At 42.0% G+C, this 18,980-nt stretch overlaps 1 protein-coding gene across 1 annotated transcript in view; it reads right to left on the bottom strand.

Annotated features, from left to right (window-relative positions):
- DDX17 (DEAD-box helicase 17) overlaps window positions 1-18,980 on the bottom strand; it is a 22,961-nt gene extending 3,981 nt beyond the window's left edge. Inside the window, exons 1-12 of the mRNA NM_001435961.1 lie at window positions 18,620-18,980; window positions 13,642-13,792; window positions 11,660-11,759; window positions 10,711-10,844; window positions 10,344-10,409; window positions 7,977-8,118; window positions 7,372-7,532; window positions 7,116-7,288; window positions 6,485-6,595; window positions 6,174-6,235; window positions 4,514-4,573; window positions 350-586 (exon numbers count right to left, since the gene is read on the bottom strand). Coding sequence (NP_001422890.1) covers window positions 350-586; window positions 4,514-4,573; window positions 6,174-6,235; window positions 6,485-6,595; window positions 7,116-7,288; window positions 7,372-7,532; window positions 7,977-8,118; window positions 10,344-10,409; window positions 10,711-10,844; window positions 11,660-11,759; window positions 13,642-13,792; window positions 18,620-18,906 — 1,684 coding nt within the window. The 5' untranslated portion in view covers window positions 18,907-18,980. The remainder of the gene's footprint in view (window positions 1-349; window positions 587-4,513; window positions 4,574-6,173; window positions 6,236-6,484; window positions 6,596-7,115; window positions 7,289-7,371; window positions 7,533-7,976; window positions 8,119-10,343; window positions 10,410-10,710; window positions 10,845-11,659; window positions 11,760-13,641; window positions 13,793-18,619) is intronic.

Raw genomic sequence — 18,980 nt, 5'->3', positions numbered from 1 at the left:
GAGGCTGCAGTGAGCCGAGATCGCACCATTGCCCTTTAGCCTGGGTGACAGAGCAAGACTCCGTCTCAAAGAAACAACAACAAAAAAAAACAAAACACAACAACAAAAAACACAGACCAGTCTCTAAGGAAAAAAAAATTCACAATTTAGCTTAACTGATAGAACTATCACAACAAACTTCACATTTTCTTAGTTGAAAAAGGTTATAAAAAGCATTAGGCAGTGTCCTTTGTTATGAAGCAACACACTTAAAGCCTTCGCATGGTTAAAAACAGCAACTAAAGCAAGGCACAGTAAGCATAAAGGGATACCTTGGCAGTACCTGGAAAACTCCAGGACTTACCCTTACCCCCGCCTCCGCCGCCGCCTCTGTGGTCCACAAGCTGCATCAGTTTTGGATTGATAGCCTGATTGGCCTCTTCCAGCACTTTGATAAGCTCTCTGGCCTGTTTTAGGTTCCCTGGGGTGAAGAAGGTATAGGCGGTACCCTTGTTGGTGCTACGGGCTGTTCGGCCAATACGGTGCACATAATCCTCTGAGCTGTTTGGATAGTCATAGTTGATCACAAACTTGACATCTTCCACATCTTCCACGTCAATGATGAGTCAGTGTGTAGGTTGATGTGGCAGGGAAAGAGAAGGTAAAGGACATGCCAACAACAGGTGGGAAGCACGAATGCAGATGACAGCAAGAGGAAAGAAGGTGAAGTTAGTAACCACTCTGAACAGAAACAAAAAAAGACTCATCCCAACAGAGTAAAAGAGGATTACTGATTCCTAGGACATGCATGGGAAGTAGCATCTTTATTGGCTGTAGAATCCTAAGGGAATCCCATCCAAACATCCAAACTCCTGCCTCTGCTACATTTTACCAATATACTGACAGGAGTTACATCAAGATTGGTCTTCAGACGCAAATTCCAATACTATCCTTTACAAAAGTGGAATGTAGAACAAAGTGGTAAACCACTGTTAAGTTACAAGGCCTAATCACTTCTACTCTGTTGGGAGAAGCCTGGCAAAATCTACCAACAACATAACAAACTTACCTTTAAACCAGTCACAGAGCAAAGTAAAAAAAGGAGCTTCATATATTTTATTACTACAATTTAAAGGAAACTTAATCAAAACATTTAACTTGTTTTTTTGCTCTTATATTTTTAAGAAACTGAGTAGAGTCAAAGCTGTTAAGTACACACCTATTTTCCTTTGCAGAAACATCCAGATTATCTATCCCCTTTCAATTACAAGAGCACATTACACTAAAATTTTACTGTACTACCAAGCCCAGCTTCTGCCAAAATGAGGATATTTTTGCTCAACTCAAGGTTATTTCAACTCAGGACTTGTTTCAATTATCAATGATTGTCTACGTGACCTGGGAAATTAAATTAATAGCCAAAGAATGTGGGAAAACCATGAAACCTTGAGACACAAGTTTAGTATTCTCTCCACTGCTGGGAATTGGGCTGAATAACCTCCTAAGGCTTAAAATGTAAATGTTAGTGTAATGCTTTCAGCTGAATGTATATTTTTACCTAAACAAACAATTTTAAGAATATAACAAAGAATCCTACTGTTTTGTGGAAAAAAATCTGCATTTTACAAAGAATATTCAGAAAATATCCTAGATAAAACACAGATTTTTGTGATATAAATAATTAAAAAACATTCTCTGTTTGTTACCAGACCGATGCACACTCCCTCCTCCTTTGGGAAACCGCTGCAGCCGATCCCGTCTCTTTGCCTTTTATTTTTGGCGGCCTCCTTTCGAAAACTCCGCCTTCTGACACGGGACCACTGGAGCGCGGGGAGCATGCATCAAGGGTCCGTGGCAGTGAGAAGTCCCCACACACGCTCGCTCTGTGAACTGGCTTAGATGCTTCTCTGTAGCCCCATTTGGTTGCCAAGCGCCGGAGAACCTGGGTTCGGGTAAAAATTTCAGGTCCTCCAACGCCTCCCCCAAGGATAATTGGGGTGATTGTAGAAAAAAATAATTAATAAAAAAAATGTAAGTTACATCCAAAGGGTCAGACTGCATCTATTGCCCAGACTGGATTAATTTCAAGGGAGAAAGGGGAGATTAAAAAAAAAAAATTAGCTGTTGTTACAGGGCTTGTGAAGAAGGGGCATTATGTCTGTTTCTTATTACAATAAAGGCTCCTCGGTCTTTACTGACCCCTAAAGTCCTGAATCACACCAGAAAGACGAGAAGGCACTTATCACAGGGGGCAGCTTGAGTCTCCGGCTAGGGTCGTTGACGCAACAAAGGAAAAAAGAATTTACAGGGCCAGGGTGGATGTAAGACAGGGGGGTGGGGAAATTCTACTCCATGGTATCTTCAGAGCTAAGATAACGCTCCTTATGCAATCCCACTGCATATGACCATGGCAGCAGAACAAGTTCAATTACTACACTGGATGCGTAAGTGTGCTTTCCTAGCAGAAACCACCAGGGGCTGGAGTCAACAGTTCACATGCTAATACTTGGAAGTATTTCTGGGGGTGTTCAATAGAGGGCAGACATGATGCAAAGTTCTTCATACTAGAAAGGTGTCCTGTGTGTGCACACACAGCTGGATGGGGGCACATATGAGCAAGCGTAGAATTTGGTTTTCTCCAGTCAAGTCTACCCTGATGTTATCTGTGCACTGCCACAATATTATCTTGCTGCCTTTCTAGATGATGCTGTAGCAGAGTAAGAAATCGAAAGTTAATGTTTTGGTCAGCTGACTGGGATAGGAACTTTTTGTTTGAAAGGCCCTATGACATGGCCTGAATCTCCAATCACTAATTAGGAGGGACTAAGTCTAGCCAAGAGGCTCATCTAGAGCTGCTTCCGGCCAATGTAGATTTGTCTCGGCCATGTATTGAGTGATCTGCAGCTGATATCAAAGCTTCTGTTAAAAAACAAAACAAAATAAATTCAATACTTTTAGTTTAACAGTGTGTAGTTTAAACACAAAAAAGGAAAAATAAAAAATATCCCAGTGGAAAGGGAAGTGGGAGCCTAAGGATGACTATTATAAAATTATGGGAATCAAAGAACTTACCTGAAGGGAACATTTAAGAGACCATCGCTTGACAGGAAGTGAAAAAAGGCCTGGTGACTCAGCTGAAAATTGCACCCCTGTCTATGAGGTAGAAGCCTTCACTTTCCAGGATCTTGTAGGACATTGGTCAGAATTCTGCCATTTTGGTGGGTTTTCTCCCTCTTTTGATTTTTTACAAGGCAGCAAACAAAGGGGCCCAAAACAAGCACTGATGTTGAGTAACAAGAAACAGACTCGGGTACCTTCCCTCTCCCCTCACTTGGATGAGTGGGGGTGGGATGAAGAGTCTAAGTTATTCTAATGGTAGCCAATTAATTTGGTTTAGAAATGCAAGGGGACGTAGAGCAAATATTTTTAATTGTCTAGGCAAGATGCACAAAGAAGCTACCAGCACATAGCAAGCCTGTTTAAAAACCAACCATTACTGAAAGCTTTATGTAAACTGCTTTCAGGCCTCCGCCTCCTCTCCCAACAGGCCCAAGTTCTAATGGCACAGATCCAGACATGACCTCAGAGGGCAGAGGGGCAGAGAGAACTTTCCATCATGGCTGCAGGTCACCACCTCTGAAGGAGGGAATGATGAGTGCAATGCATAAAAAGGCTTCATTACGTTTGTATTCCAGTCTGAATACCTGTTCTCTTTATATTAAATAGTATAAGGGAATAATACGGTACTTCTCACCTTACTGGGCAAATTAAATACTTGTCAATGATTTAAGGATTTCCTTGTAATACAGATAATCTTTTTTTAATATAAAAGTTCTGAGTTAGACCTGTTTAGCTCAGAATAGTGGGCTAAACTACCATAAAATTCTCTGTATATCTTAAATGGTAATGGGTCAAAAACTCCAGAAAACTATCGGTTGGATAACACACCTATAGATAAGCGTATGGGTAGGAGGAGGGGATAGCCAAGTGCCCATGATAATTTGACGTCAGTAAATTAAACTGGGCAATACAAATTTGATTGCTATTCTGATACTGCATTAGACTTATAACATTCCATCTAGTAAGCATTCGTAAAACTGGACCTCTGTATATATCTAACTTAGACAGGGATAGGGAAAAGAATAACTGAAGAAACTAGCTTACAATAGCTAGGTTTCGTCAGGCTTATTCTATCCAGCCAGAAACCACCACCAGAGAGAAGTTGAGCCATTCAACTGACTGCCTCCTCTCCCTGTTTGTATAGTCATGCCTAGGCCTTGCTGCAGACCAAAGCCTGTTTGTTAGGAGCAGGAAGAGAATCTGAAAATAAAAGGGGGGTGGGGGAAACCAAGGTTTTAAAAAAATTGTGGGGGGCGGGGAACGGGGAGAATCACGCTTTGTATTCTTTTCTTTCAAATATTTATCTAACCACATGTATATACAACTTTCTAAACTTGAAGTTTGAATTTGAAATGACAAATCTTTAAACCAAAAGATACATATACCATTGACAGAGACGCCTATCTATACAAACCTAGCCCACGGGAGGCTACATCTGTAGCAATAAGGATGGGTGCCTTTCCAGAACGGAACTCTGTAAAAACAAACAATAATCATCATCAAATAAGCATTCCTAGCTATCTGATCTGTTTACATCATCATGTTAAAATTTCAAATAATGGTGTCAGAAAATCCCAGGCTCTTATAATGACAGACAGTTATTCTTTTGAAAACCTTTATCACACTCATCTTCAGCAGTACAATAGTCACCTCTACTAATAACGAAATACTGTTAAGATAGTGTGGCAATTTGTTACATAATTAATATGAGCTAGAATTTTTTCCCCTTGAAGTTATTTCCCAAATGAAACACAATCAAAAGCTGGGGTTTGGTAGGAAACAAGTTTAAAAGATACGAAATGAAAAGAACTGAATTTCCCCCCAAGAGGTATGCATATTATTTCTTTTTCTCTCTTTTTTTTTTTGAGATGGAGTTTCGCTCTTATTGCCGAGGCTGGAGTGCAGTGGCGCAATCTCGGCTCACAGCAACCTCCGCCTCCCGGGTTCAAGCGATTCTCCTGCCTCAGCCTCCCAAGCAGCTGGGATTACAGGCATGTGCCACCACACCAGGGTAATTTTGTATTTTAGTAGAGATGGGGTTTCTCCCTGTTGGTCAGGCTGGTCTCAAACTCTCAACCTCAGGTGATTCGCCCACCTCAGCCTCCCAAACTGCTGGGATTACAGGCGTGAACCACCGCGCCCAGCTGCATATTATTTCTTAAATAAGATATGGCCTCTTCCATTTCTCAATGGCTTCCCTTAAGAGTAGTCCTGAAAAAAAGGACTGAAAGGAAATATGCTAAAATATGACTCAATAATTAAGAAGCATTTTAAAAAAATATTTCACTAACAGTTTAATTCTCCCCAAATGATAGTTATATTTTTACAATCAGAAGGAAAAAATTGAAGACTTTATTAATAAAGGGAGGGTGGTGAAAGTTGTGACAAAGTTGAAAGAGCCAGCATCATGGACCATGAGCACATACTAAAAGTGCCCTCAGTAATTCAATTAACTATACAGCAGGGGCAAGACAAACAGGCCTTTGGGCCACATGTGGCACAACACCCACTTTTGCAAATAAATATTGTTGGAACACAGCCATGTTATCTCTGAGACATGGTCCCACTCTGTTACCCAGGCTGGAGTGCAGTGGCACGATTTTGGCTCACTCCAACCTCTGTCTCCTAGACTCAAGCAATCCTCCCACCTCAATCTCCGGAGTAGCTGGGGTTACAGGCGTGCACCACCAAGCTTGGCTAAGTTTTGTTTTGCCTTTTTTTTTTTTTTTTTTTTTTTTAAAGAGACAGTACTTCACTATGTTGCCCAGACTGGTCTTGAACTCCTGGGATCAGGTGATCCATGCACCTCGGCCTCCCAAAGTGTTGGGATTATAGGCATGAGCCGCCAACAGTGCCCAGTGTAGGCCATTTCTTTACATATTATCTATGGCCTACAGCTTTTGTCCTAAAACAGCAGCGCTGAGTGGCTATAACAGAGACCACCATTTGGTTTACAAAGCCAAGCATACTATCTGGCCCTTTACAGAAAGTTTGCCTATCCCTGAAATAGAGCATGGACATTCACTTATGGTGGGGACAAAAAAAAAAAATCAACAAAAAATGCTTAAACTTACCATTAAGTACCCAATCTCTTTCTGGTTGACTCTTGTCTCCATGGATACACATAGCTGGCCAACTATCAAAAGAAAAATAACCGATATTTAAAAAATATTTTAAAATGGGGAAAATCAAACTTTAAAGCCAAATGCTATAATGCAATTTTTTTAAGGTTTGTCAGGCTTCATGAATAGATGACTGTGCTCATTAAAAGAGCAAACTGCATGGATAGGCATTATTGAAATATTACACAGCATTTGGAATACCAATTTAGAAATTTCCAGTTAACTATAAAACCAGAGGTTAACTGCCTTGGTGCTATACTCACCCATCTCTGCGCATCCTTCGAGTCAGATCATCACAGCGTCTCTTTGTCTCCACAAATATTATTGTTTTGTTTTCCTTTTCAGCCATTATTTCTTCCATTAGTTGGATCAATCTGAAAACAAGACCAACAATGCAGTCATCACACAGAAAGTATCTATTATGTGGAAGATTATGTCTACAATATCAACTCCCAAAGCTATAGTACTTTCTTTGCACATTACGTTTTTAAAATTTTAAACCAACATTAATATGGAGTCCTGAGTCAGGTTCTGCTATGTGCTCAAGAAATACTAATTCATACCACTCATACCATCCTCACAGCAAGTCTCAAGTGAGTGGTATTATTCCCATGTCCCAGATGAAGAAACTGCGGCACCAAGACATAAAATTGTGCAAAATTATACAGCTGGTAATCAGCAGAGCTGAGATTCAAACTCAAGAATTCAGAATCCTTGCATTTAACCATAATGCTCTGACAAATGACATAAAGATGGATTATCAGAAAGTTAGCAATGCTTTTAATGCTTTCAGGCCTCAAAATATACTGGTTTCTGTAATACTGATTTTGGAGGGTTATTAATAGAAAAGGTTTATTGGTATTATCAAATCAGAGAGTAAAATCTCTTTCATACTTGTGGTCTTTTTCACTTTCCATGCAGACATCCACTATCTGGAGGATGTTGTGGTTGGCACTCAACTCCAGATTGCCTACGTTGATCTGGGTGTAATCACGAAGGAAATCCTCTGCAAGCTGTCTTACTTCTTTTGGCCAGGTTGCGCTCCACATCAACGTCTGCCTATCAGGCTATCAAAAAAGGAAAGGCTTTCTTTCAGGCTAAGGAGCTTGGACAAATGGCATAAAGACTGCTTATTATTAGTTTTACGCACCCTGATTTGGTCAACAATTTTACGGATCTGGGGTTCAAATCCCATATCAAGCATTCTGTCAGCTTCATCCAACACAAGGTAAGTACATCGGCGAAGATTTGTCTTTCCTGACTCCAGGAAATCTATCAGACGTCCAGGAGTGGCTATGCAGATCTCAACACCTGTAAAACAAAACCAATGATCCAGCAAATCAGCTAGGTGCAGTGCTCACACCTGTATTCCAGCACTTCGGGAAGTGGAGGCGCGAAGATAGCTTGAAGCCGGGAGTTCACAACCAGCCTGGTCAACATAGCAAGACCCCGACTCTACAAAAACGCAGCAGCACCAGCCCTGGTGGCTGTACTCAATGCTGCAGAGAAGCTAAATTTTAACAAAGTACCTGCAAAAGCATGATGTCGGGATTTATGTACAATCACCAAATCCTCACAAAGTTTCCAGTCATGTTGAACTTTCTCTAACAAAATAGTTATTTTGGTCACATGTGAGAATTTCTAAGCTGTTGAAATTCTCAGTTTTTCACAAGAACCCACTTTTTTCTCCAATTTCATCCACAGGAATTGGTAAAGATAAACTAACAATTCTTTTACACGATATTATTTTATTACCTCTTTCCAAGTCTCGAATCTGGGGACCTTTAGGAGCACCTCCATAAATACAAGTACTCTTCAATCTAGAACATTTGCCATAGTCATCGGCCACCTGCTGTACTTGCTGGGCAAGTTCTCTGGTAGGAGCCAGAACTAGACACTGAAATCAACAAAAAGACATTTGAGACCCCACCCAAGGTTTAAAAACAAACAAAAAAACCAAAAATCTTTGTTGTCTAATCTAGTACATTAAAAGTGATGGGGTGAAGATCAGAAGGAGGGAATATTAGTACAATGGAATGTAGAAGAAATTATTAGAACTTCATATTTAGCATTTGGAATGATACTGGTATCCTCGTCACTTTTACTATGACACATTATCAAATCATTATAGTTTATATGTACTTTTAAGTACGTATACAGATTGTATTACCTGATTTTAAGTATACAATTCTCATTTACAGGTTGAGCATCCTAAACCCGAAAAACCAAAATGTTCCAGCATTACTTTGAGAATCATATTGGTCCTCAAAATTTGGATTTGTTTTGTTTTGTCTCACTCTATCGCCCAGGCTGGAGGGCAGTGGTGCAATGTCAACTCATTGTAACCTCTGCCTCCTGGGTTCAAATGATTCTCCTGCGCCTCAGTCTTCTGAGTAGCTGGGACTGAAGGCATGCGCCACCACGCCCAGCTAATTATTGTATTTTTCTAGAGATGGGGTTTCCCCATGTTGGCCAGGCTAGTCTCGAATTCCTGACCTCACGTGATCTGCCCACTTTGGCCTCCCAAAGTGCTGGGATTACAGGTGTGAGCCATTGTGCCTGGCCTAAAATTTGAAATTTTGGATGGTCAACCTGACTTAAACTAGAAGTCACAAAACTGGCAGAAGGACACATTCCTGACCTCTAGTTTAAGCACTTCACCAGGTAGATAAGGCAAAAACAATGAAAATTTACATGTAATCTGACAAAACTGTGTACAATCTGGCCAAATAATACAAAAATCAAGGTATCATATACCAAATTATGAAACTTGCTTTGTATACTGATCCATTAGATATTAATTAATAATGCTGTCAGACATATACTATGTATTATATAAAGTACTGCATTATTTCTTTTTGTGAATATCTTGAGACATACTGTACATGTTCATAAATACATACGACAAATGCAAGCTTAATTCTTAAAGTTAAAAAGTAGGCTGGGCGTGGTGGCTCACACCTGTAATCCCATTACTTTGGGAGGCCGAGGCAGGATCACCTGAAGTCAGGAGTTCGAGACCAGTCTGGCCAACACGGTGAAACCCCGTCTCTACTAAAAAAACAAAAATTAGCCGCGTGTGGTGGCACGTGCCTGTAATCCCAGCTACTTGGGAAGCTGAGACAGGATAATCGCTTGAACCTGGGAGGCAGAGGTTGCAATGAGCTGAGATTGTGCCAACAATGTACTCCAGCGTGGGCAACCAAGAGCAAAACTCCGTCTCAAAAGAAAGAAAAAAAAAAGTACACATTCAATGCCAGGCGTGGTGGCTCCCAGCACCCTGGGGAGGCCGAGGCAGGTAGATCACCTGAAGTCAACAGTTCCAGACCAGCCTGGCCAACATGGCGAAACCCTATCTCTACTAAAAATACAAACATTAGCCGGGTGTGGTGGTGTACACTGTAATCCCAGCTACTCAGGAGGCTGAGGCAGGAGAATGGCTTAAACCTGGGAGGCAGAGGTTGCAGTGAGCTGAGATCTTGCCACTGTACTACAGAGTGAGACTATGTCGCCCCCCAAAAAAAAAAAAAAAAAAAAAAAAGCTGGATGCAGTGGCTCATGCCCATAATTCCAGCAATTTGGGAGGCTGAGGCAGGCTGATCACCTGAGGTCAGGAGTTTGAGACCAGCCTGACCAACATGGAGAAACCCATCTCTAGTAAAAATACAAAATTAGCTGGGCATGGTGGCACATGCCAGTAATCCCAGCTACTCAGGAGGCTGAGGCAGGAGAATCGCTTGAACCCAGGAGGTGGAGGTTGCGGTGAGCCAAGATCACGCCATTGCACTCCAACTGGGCAACAAGAGCGAAACTCCAAACAAACAAACAAACAAACAAACAAACAACCACCCAGAAAACACTTGACTTTACTGCACAGTAAGTGCCCATATAGCATGCATAGTTTCTTTAGGAGTAAGACTTTGGTTCAAATGTAAGCTCAGCTATTCAACTGCTGAGTGATCTTGGGTAAGTCATTTAACTGCAAGTAAGATGAGAATGAAACCATTTCCATGTATGGAGGGTGTGGTGAAGAGTACAAATGGATAATGTAAACCACCATGCCTAAATAGTTGCTAAATTGTAGTTTTTCTTAGAATTACAAAGAAACTGAAACACACTTACGATTGGGCCATCTCCCCTTTCCAAGTATGGCTGGTGGTTAATATGAACAATCGCAGGCAGGAGATACTGTGGAGGAGGGAAAGAATGACAACCTTATACTTAGAAGTACAATCTTACTAAGATACTTAATACTATCTTAGTAATTACTGAATTAATGCATAAATAGGAAAGTGAAAAACAGAACTCACCATTGCCACATACAGCAGGCGATGCAAATTTGAACATAAAATGCTTTCATATATTTAATACCTAAAATAGTACCTACACTATCTGAACAGCATTTCTATGAAGAACTGAGAACACATGATAATCAGAATAGCAAAATAAGTTACCACAATATCAAGGATCTTCTCTTGCTCATACATACCGCCAACGTCTTCCCAGAGCCAGTCTGAGCAATGCCCACCATATCCCGGCCACTAAGAGCCAACGGAAATCCCTGGCACTGAATTGGAGTTGGTTCTGTAAAGTGCTGATCCATCAACACATCCATTACATATTCTGTAAGAGAATTTTATTTTACACATTTTATTGTGTTTAAGGGCACAAACCAAAAGAGTTTTTAAAAAAACTTTTAAGCTCACTAAAGTAAGATTTACCCAGCTTCATCTCTCCAGTGTTTTCTTTATCTACTGGATCTCCGACTAGCTTACCGTAAAGCTGCTCTGGGCCAGGCTAGGTGGCTCACGCTTGTAATCCTAGCACTTTGGGAGGCTGAGGCCAGTGGAGGTCAGGAGTTGACCAGCCTGGTCAACATGGTGAAACCCTGTCTCTCCTAAAAATACAAAAATTAGCCAGGAGTGGTGGCGGGCGCTTGTAAACCCAGCTACTCGGGAAGGTGAAGCAGAATCGCATGAACCCAGGAGGCGGAGGAGGCAGTGAGCTGAGATCACGCCACTGCACTTCAAACTGGGTGACAAAGTTGTGACTCCGTTTAAAAAAAAAAAAAAGCTGCTATAATAGTCTACCTCTCTCAGAAATTTGAAAAAACGTTACCCTAAAGCATCTAACAGGACATGGGAACATGGTAGTCATTTATTGTTTACCAAATTCACATCATGTCCAGCTAGAAAGCAATTTCATTCTGCTGTTTTCTAAAAGGCAGAGGGCAAAACCCTAGAAAAAGATAAAAACCTTAAAAAAAAAATTATCAGTCTAAATACAAGAACAAAAGAACTGATGACCATAAAACCATAAAACAATCTCTTGTCCTTTCAACAAAACCCCAAGCCTGGCTCAAAGAGTTTAACCTAATACCCATGTCTCCCATTCAACCCAATTTAACAAATTAAGGCTCTAGACTGAAGAATACTTACGTGGGAAGTTAGCATGATGGAAGGCAAACACAGGTTTAGGACAAACATCTCCCCCTCTCACTGTAATCTCTTTCTTTCGGCGTAGCTCATCAACCTCATACTATGGAAAAAAAATTAAATAACACAAGTTAGTAAACTAGTTACTCTAAACATTCAGAATTTATGTTCCAAGCTAGCTGAGCAATTATCCAGTCCACAGCTACGATGGCAAATGTTTAATAGTTTACATGGTACTTTTATGTGTATCACTTTAATTTTGCAAGTTAATTAACGACGTAGGTGATTAAGAGTTCCACTTTCTTTTTTTTTTGAGACGGAGTCTGGCACTGCCCCCCAGGCTGGAGTGCAGTGGCGCAATCTCGGCTCATTGCAAGCTCCGCCTCCTGGGTTCACGCCATTCTCCTGCCTCAGCCTCCGGAGTAGCTGGGACTACAGGCGCCCGCCACCGTGCCTGGCTAATTTTTTGTATTTTTAGTAGAGACGGGGTTTCACCGTGGTCTCGATCTCCTGACCTTGTGATCCGCCCGCCTCGGCCTCTCAAAGTGCTGGGATTACAGGCGTGAGCCACCACGCCCGGCCAAGAGTTCCACTTTCTACAGGAGAAAACAGGTAAGTAACTTGCCCAAGGTCAGAACGAGGAGGAAAAAAGTGGAACTTGGACCCAAGTACTCTTTCCATTACACTTTCTTCTGAAAGAGTAACCATTTCATGTGTAGAGTCCAAAAAACAATGATAATGAGGTACAAAAATAGACAATGTTGGCTGGGCACGGTGGCTCCCACCTATAATCCCAGCACTTTGGAAGGCTGAGGTGGGTGGATCACTTGAGGTCAGGAGTTTGAGACCAGCCTGGCCAACATGGTGAAACCCCGCCTCTACTGAAAAAAAACAAAAAAATAAAAATAAAATTAGACAGGCGTGGGGGCACGCGTCTGTAATCCCAGCTACTCGGGAGGCTAAGGCAGGGGAATTGCTTGAACCTGGGAGGCAGAGGTTGCAGCAAGCCAAGATCATGCCACAGCACTCTAGCCTGTGGAACACAGCGAGACTTCATCTCAAAAAAAAAAATAGACAAGGCCAATATATGATATTTTTCACTAGCAGATGAAAAGACATGACCTTACAGTAGTTTCAATCATATATAATAAACAGATTAATAAGCATTATCAACAAATGAGAACAAATTCAATGCATATTGAAACTGGTCCCCTTTTATGAGTATTGGGGTCTTAGTTAAGAATGTAAGAAAGGCCGGGTGCAGTGGCTCACACCTGTAATCCCAGCACTTTGGGAGGCGGAGGTGGGTGGATCACTAGGTGATCGTGAGATGGAGACCAGTCTGACCAATATGGTGAAACCCTGTCTCTCGCACTCCAGCCTGGGTGACAGAGCAAGATTCTGTCTCCAAAAAAAAAAAAAAAAAAAAAAAGGCTGGGCGTGTGTAATCCCAGCACTTTGAGAGGCCATGGCAGGTTAATCGCCTGAGGTCCAAGGTCTGGAGTTCGAGACCAGCCTGCCCAACATAGTGAAACTCCGTCTCTACTAAAACTACAAAAAGTTAGCCAGGCATGGTGGCGGGTGCCTGTAATCCCAGCTACTCGTGAGGCAGCAGGATCACTTGAACGCACGAGGCGGAGGCTGCAGTGAGCCAAGATCATGCCATTGTAGTCTAGCCTGGGCAACAAGAGTGAAACTGTCTCAAAAATCATCTGGGTGCAGTGGCTCATGCCTGTAATCCCAGCACTTTGAAAAGCTGAGGCGGGTAGTTTGCTTGAGATAGGGAGTTCGAGACCAGCCCGGGGAACATGGCAAAACCCAGTCTCTACAAAAAGGAAAAAAAAAATTAACCAAGTTTTTTGTAAGAAAAATACCACCACACTGGAATAAAATGTAAAACAGCAACAGTAGCGTATGAATAAACTCTAACCAATGTATCTACTTGGTTCAATAATCTGTACATTAAAATACACATGTAAGCTTACTGGTGTCAGTCTTGCTACTTCCGGATGTTCCACATAAAAATTTTTCTCAAACTTGGGGAGCTCACTCAAATCCCACTTTTTTTTACGCAAACGCTCCCCAGGATTACCAAATTTCTTCGGGGGAAGGCCACCACCACCTCTTGCTCCAAATCTAGGAACAACAGAATTTTTAGTTAGTTCATCAGTATTTTCAAAGCAATGTATCGTACATGCCATAAAAACATTCAAAAAGGATGGAGTTCTAAGGATACTACCAGCCTACCTCCAAAAAGACCATTTTATTTACTCCTATTTAAAGGTATGGAGAACTGTGTAAAACTTCCTTTACTACCCAACAATACTGTTTTATGAGTATGTCTACAATAGGTGAAAAATTAAAAACTCCTTTATTGAGAGAAATACATCCTAGGGATTACAATCACAGATTCTGGATCCAGACATGGTTTTGAGTTTTGATTCTGCCACTTACTGTGTAATTTGAAGCTAATTATTTAACTTCTACACACCTTAGTTTCCTATGCAAAGCAGAAATAATACCACCTATTTCAGAGGCTGCTGAGAAAATGACCTAATAATGTGCAATGTGCTATAAAACTATCTGGCATAGCCAGCACCCAGTACAATTTAGCATCATTTCATTCAACAAATAAATAGTTATTAGGTACCAAGTTATTAGGAACCAAGTGTGTATCAGTTACTGTTTTAAGTGGTACTGTGCTGGAGTTACTAAATAAAACAGAAACAAGTCTCTGCTCTTGGGTAACAGACATGCAGGCAAAGGATGACATTAGTTTAAGTTTCAATTAAAGGCAAGATTGTGGACAAGCAGGAAAATATACTCCAAGCAAGTCCCTCAATCTTAGAATAGCTTCTTGGGCCCACTCCTCCGTGTGATAAGCACTCCACTTGTCTGCTAATCTGCAAAGCAAAACTGGGTCCTGGAAAGGACTTGGTAGACTGGTCTTCATATTTAGCTTACGCTAATAAAAGAGCTGAGCCTGCCGGGGTCAGTGGCTCACGCCTGTAATCCCAGCACTCTGGGAGGCGGAGGCCGGCGGATCACTTGAGGTCTGGAACTTGAGATCAGCCTGGCCAACATGGTGAAAACCCATCTCTTACTAAAAACACAAAAAAGTAGCTGGGCGTCGCGGCGCACGCCTGTAATCCCTAGCTACTTGGGAGGCTGAGGCGGGAGAACTGCTGGAACTGGGGAGGTGGAGGTTGCAGTAAGCTGAGATGGCACCACAGCACTCCAGCCTGGTAGACAGAGAGAGGCTCCGTCAAGACAGACAGACAGAAAGACAGGAAAGAAAGGAAGACAGAAAAAGACAGAAAGAAAAGAAAAAAAAAAAAAAAGAAAAAAAAAAAAGAGCTGAACATAGATTTATGACCCTTCCTTCTTTGGTCTCTACTTTTACCTTCTATCTCCTTCTTGTTCCCAAACGCAGAAAAAAAAAAAAACACTAACAAGACTTACTTAAGGCTTTACTTACTTTACTTACTTTTTTGCAGAAAAAAAAAAAAACACTAACAAGACTTACTTAAGGCTTTAACACTCAACTAATTACTTAAGATCAACTTCTGGCTTTTTATAAAACTTTCACAACAGACAAGCCCAAGGGGAATACAAATATGACCACTGGCCAAAGCTAAAATTTAAGAAATCACAAGCTACTTTTCCTAGAAGAATCTTAACACTAAGATGGCCTTCATTTTCCCTATTTCTTTATTGTGAAGTACAGGTCTTCAGCATACACAAACTGTATAGCCATTTCTTTACTCAGTTTCTTTACTCCGTGTAAAATATTGTACTGAATTTAGTTTCCTTTTCCCACTCTAACCCACTTGTAACTTCATCTTATATAAAGTTCCACTTTATCATTGATAGGCAAGTAGGTGTATTATTCTACAGGGCATCATTTCCTGAAATTCAAAGCCTTTAGAAGTCTGGTTTAACCAGCTAGACATTCCTCTAAAAACACACGTAACAAAAATTGATGGCAGGAGATTTTATTGGGATCACTGGATACCTACACTCAACAGGCAGAACTTGGCTAATTCCATTTATACCACTACTGAGTAAGACAAATTAAGAATCAGAACAGGAAGAGCACACAGCATAGGGATACACGTGTCAGGAACATCTTTAATATGATCCTCAGCTTAAGGCTCCTTACTGAACAGACCAAAAGGCCACCTCAATTGCCACTCCCAACATACTTGCAAATGAAGCAGATAAATAAGGTACTTTTCAAGAGGTAGAAAGTCTTTGGATTATCACTCTTGCAAATTATAAAATACTTCATTGTTACTGCTGCACTGCAATGCTACCCAAACCCTACTGATTTAGGAAAAACTAAAACTTTTGAAAGATTCCTGTTAAGGCTTTAAACTGATGATTATCATTTATGTATTTTTTTTTCCTCTCTCCTTATTTTCCTGGCTATTTATTCAAGACATACTATTCTACACTAAACATATTAATTTGAAACATGGGGTTCTTGGAAAATATGCCGTCTTCCATGTTTATAATTAATGCTGACATAATTAACGACCTCAAAATTCAAGAAAATCTCTTACTTTTGAGCTTATCCATACCATCTTTAAATACGCACATCATACTCTCTGGTACACTATGCTGCTCAAATGTTTTTATCCAGTCAGTAATAAGTTTAATTTGGCTTTGCAAAACAAAATTCACCTTTGAAGATTCATATATTAACATTAAAAACCACATATTAACATTCACATATTAAACATTAAAAACCATCACATGTACAATGCATATCATTTTTGCATCACACACGTGAAACACATGAACTGACCTCACCTATTCCTTTTTCAAAGTAACCACCACTTCAACTGTGTAGCATTCATTTAAGAGTAAAACAGCAATTCAAATAATCAAGAACATTTCTTGGGAAAGGGAGAGTTGTGACAAAGATCTTATGAAAGAAGGCCAGTTCGTTTGAAATTTTTAAAAAATGTCATCTGATACAAAGAGTTAAAGTATGGATCAGTAATTCACTTTTTTCCTTTCAAATAACTTATTAAAGCATATATATGGTGAAAGGAAATACTAAACCAAACAGCCATGGTAAAGAAACAGAACACTATTAGTACCTTGTATCCCCTTTATGTGCCTATTTCAAGTTTACAACTTTCACCCTAATAACCACTACCTTGAATTTTGTTAACCATTCCCTTTCCTGTCATATTTGCACATATCCTTAAATGTGTCACCCTACCACAACTTGCTTTTTAACTCAACATGTCTGTGACTTATCCATATTAATCCAAGTTCTTTTCTCTTTTTCACGGCTGATTAAATTGTATTCAATTGCACGAATACCCACAATTTATGGAGACATTTGAGTTATTTCCAATATCCTGTTAGCAGGAATGCTGGTATATAAACTTTTCTGTACAAGGATCCTGAGGCACGTGTGCAAGGATTTCTCTAGGCATTACAGTCTAGGGTGTAAAGCTTAGGGAGGAATTACTGGGCTGTTTTCAATTTTCCTAGATAATCTTAAATTCTTTTTCTAAGTGGTTGTACTGAAATTCACTTCTAAACTCAGCAATACTGTCAAACACAAGCAAACATTCCATCTCTCGTCCTTTAAACAATGAGATCAAATAGTTTCCTTCCTAATAAGGTATAAATCAAAATAATTTTGTAAAAACTGGTAACTGAAGTGCTTGTGACTAGTAAATCCAGTAGTTGTGCATCTGAACCACGAAAGACAAAAACGTTTGGGGAAAGTACGGTTAATAGAGTGCCTACTACAGCGAGACTATTACATCCATTATCTCTTAATTCCTGACAACACACCAAAGTAAAGGCAATTATTATCACCTTCCTCAGAGGAAACAAGCTCACAAAAGTTACGGATCTTGACCAAGGTCACACACACATATAAAGTGGCGTCACATTACTCTTTTTGGAAGCAGGGAGCGGGCAATCGGAGTTTCGCTCTGCTGCCCAGGCTGGAGTGCAGTGGCGCTATCTCCACTCACTGCAACCTCTGCCTCCCGAGTTCAAGCGATTCTCGTGCCTCAGCCTCCCGAGCAGCTGGGATTACAGACATGCGCCACCAAGCCAGGTTAATTTTGTATTTTCAGTAGAGACAGGGTTTCTCCATGTTGGCCAGGCTGGTCTCGAACTCCCGACCTCTAGTGATCCGCCCGCCTCGGCCTCCCAAGGTGTTGGGATTACGGGCCTGAGGCCTGTGCCCGGCCCACAATACCAAGAACTTTCTAGCGAGGCAGAATAGTTGATGCTGCAGTCCAATTAGAAAAAAAACGCCGAAATATTAAAACTAAATTAACGACCCAAAAAAAATCCTTCCCCCAAACACGGTCATTTAGATGGCAAGCAACTCCATTGCTTTACATCCCAATGCATTTCCTTCGACTTAAAATACGACTGAAGAGGATTAAAACCTATTTTTAAAAATGAGAAGCTGGTCTTTTCGTCTCGTGTCTTAAACAGTGAACTCTGGGGAGAGAACGTCAAGGCTGCCATTTAATGTAAAGCTTTCCTGCGCTGAAGTCTTCTCTTAGGAAGATCCGTGTTTTTCCAGATGAACGCCGAGGCCTGAAGACATCAAACGGCCCGCTCCAAGCGGCCAGGCCCGAGAGCCGGGACGCCAGGCGAGGCGCCTAAGCCCGGGCCGGGGCTGCTGCGGCCAGGCCGCCCCTCCCGATCCCCCGCGGGGCTGAGACGAGGCCGGGCCGCGCCACGACTGCCTTTCGCAAAGAGAGGCCCAGCGTCGCCAAGCCGCCGCCCTCCTTGGGTCCCGAGTGACCCTGGAGCCGAGGCCCGCGCACGAAACCGCTGTCTGGCCTCGAGTCGCCTCGCCTCCCGGGGTCAGGAGCAGGACTCCCAGGCCCGCAGTCCGCTGGGCCTCCCCAGAAAGCAACTCCCCCACCCCCACCCCCACGCCAGGCCTCTCCTCTCCTCCCCCACCCTTACCCTCCACGGTCACGATCCCGGTCCCGGTCCCCAAAGCCTCCTCCGCGCATGGTCCCAAAAGGATAGAGATCTGGGAGCGGGGCACGGATGGCCGGGCTCGGGAGGGCCTGCGGCTCCGGTCTGGTGACGACCGATGGCGGCGGCGCCTCCGCTGTTGGGGCGGCGGCAGGCGCAGCGCTCTCTCGCTCCGACGCGCTGTCTCCCGTCGCAGACGCCACCGTCGCCGCCTCTCTCGTCGGAGACGGGAGCAAAACACAGAGAATCGGGGCTACAAAGCCGGCGGGCAGGTTTGGCTACGCTCAAACCGGGCAGTGCCGCGGTTTAGGCGTCTCCTTCCTTCCCAGCGACTGCACAAAATGGC

The sequence above is a fragment of the Macaca mulatta genome, chromosome 10 (assembly GCF_049350105.2).
Source record: "Macaca mulatta isolate MMU2019108-1 chromosome 10, T2T-MMU8v2.0, whole genome shotgun sequence".
Classification (NCBI taxonomy): Eukaryota; Metazoa; Chordata; class Mammalia; order Primates; family Cercopithecidae; genus Macaca; species Macaca mulatta.
Note: the sequence above shows the minus strand (reverse complement) of the source record. Positions and strands in the feature narration are given on the sequence as shown.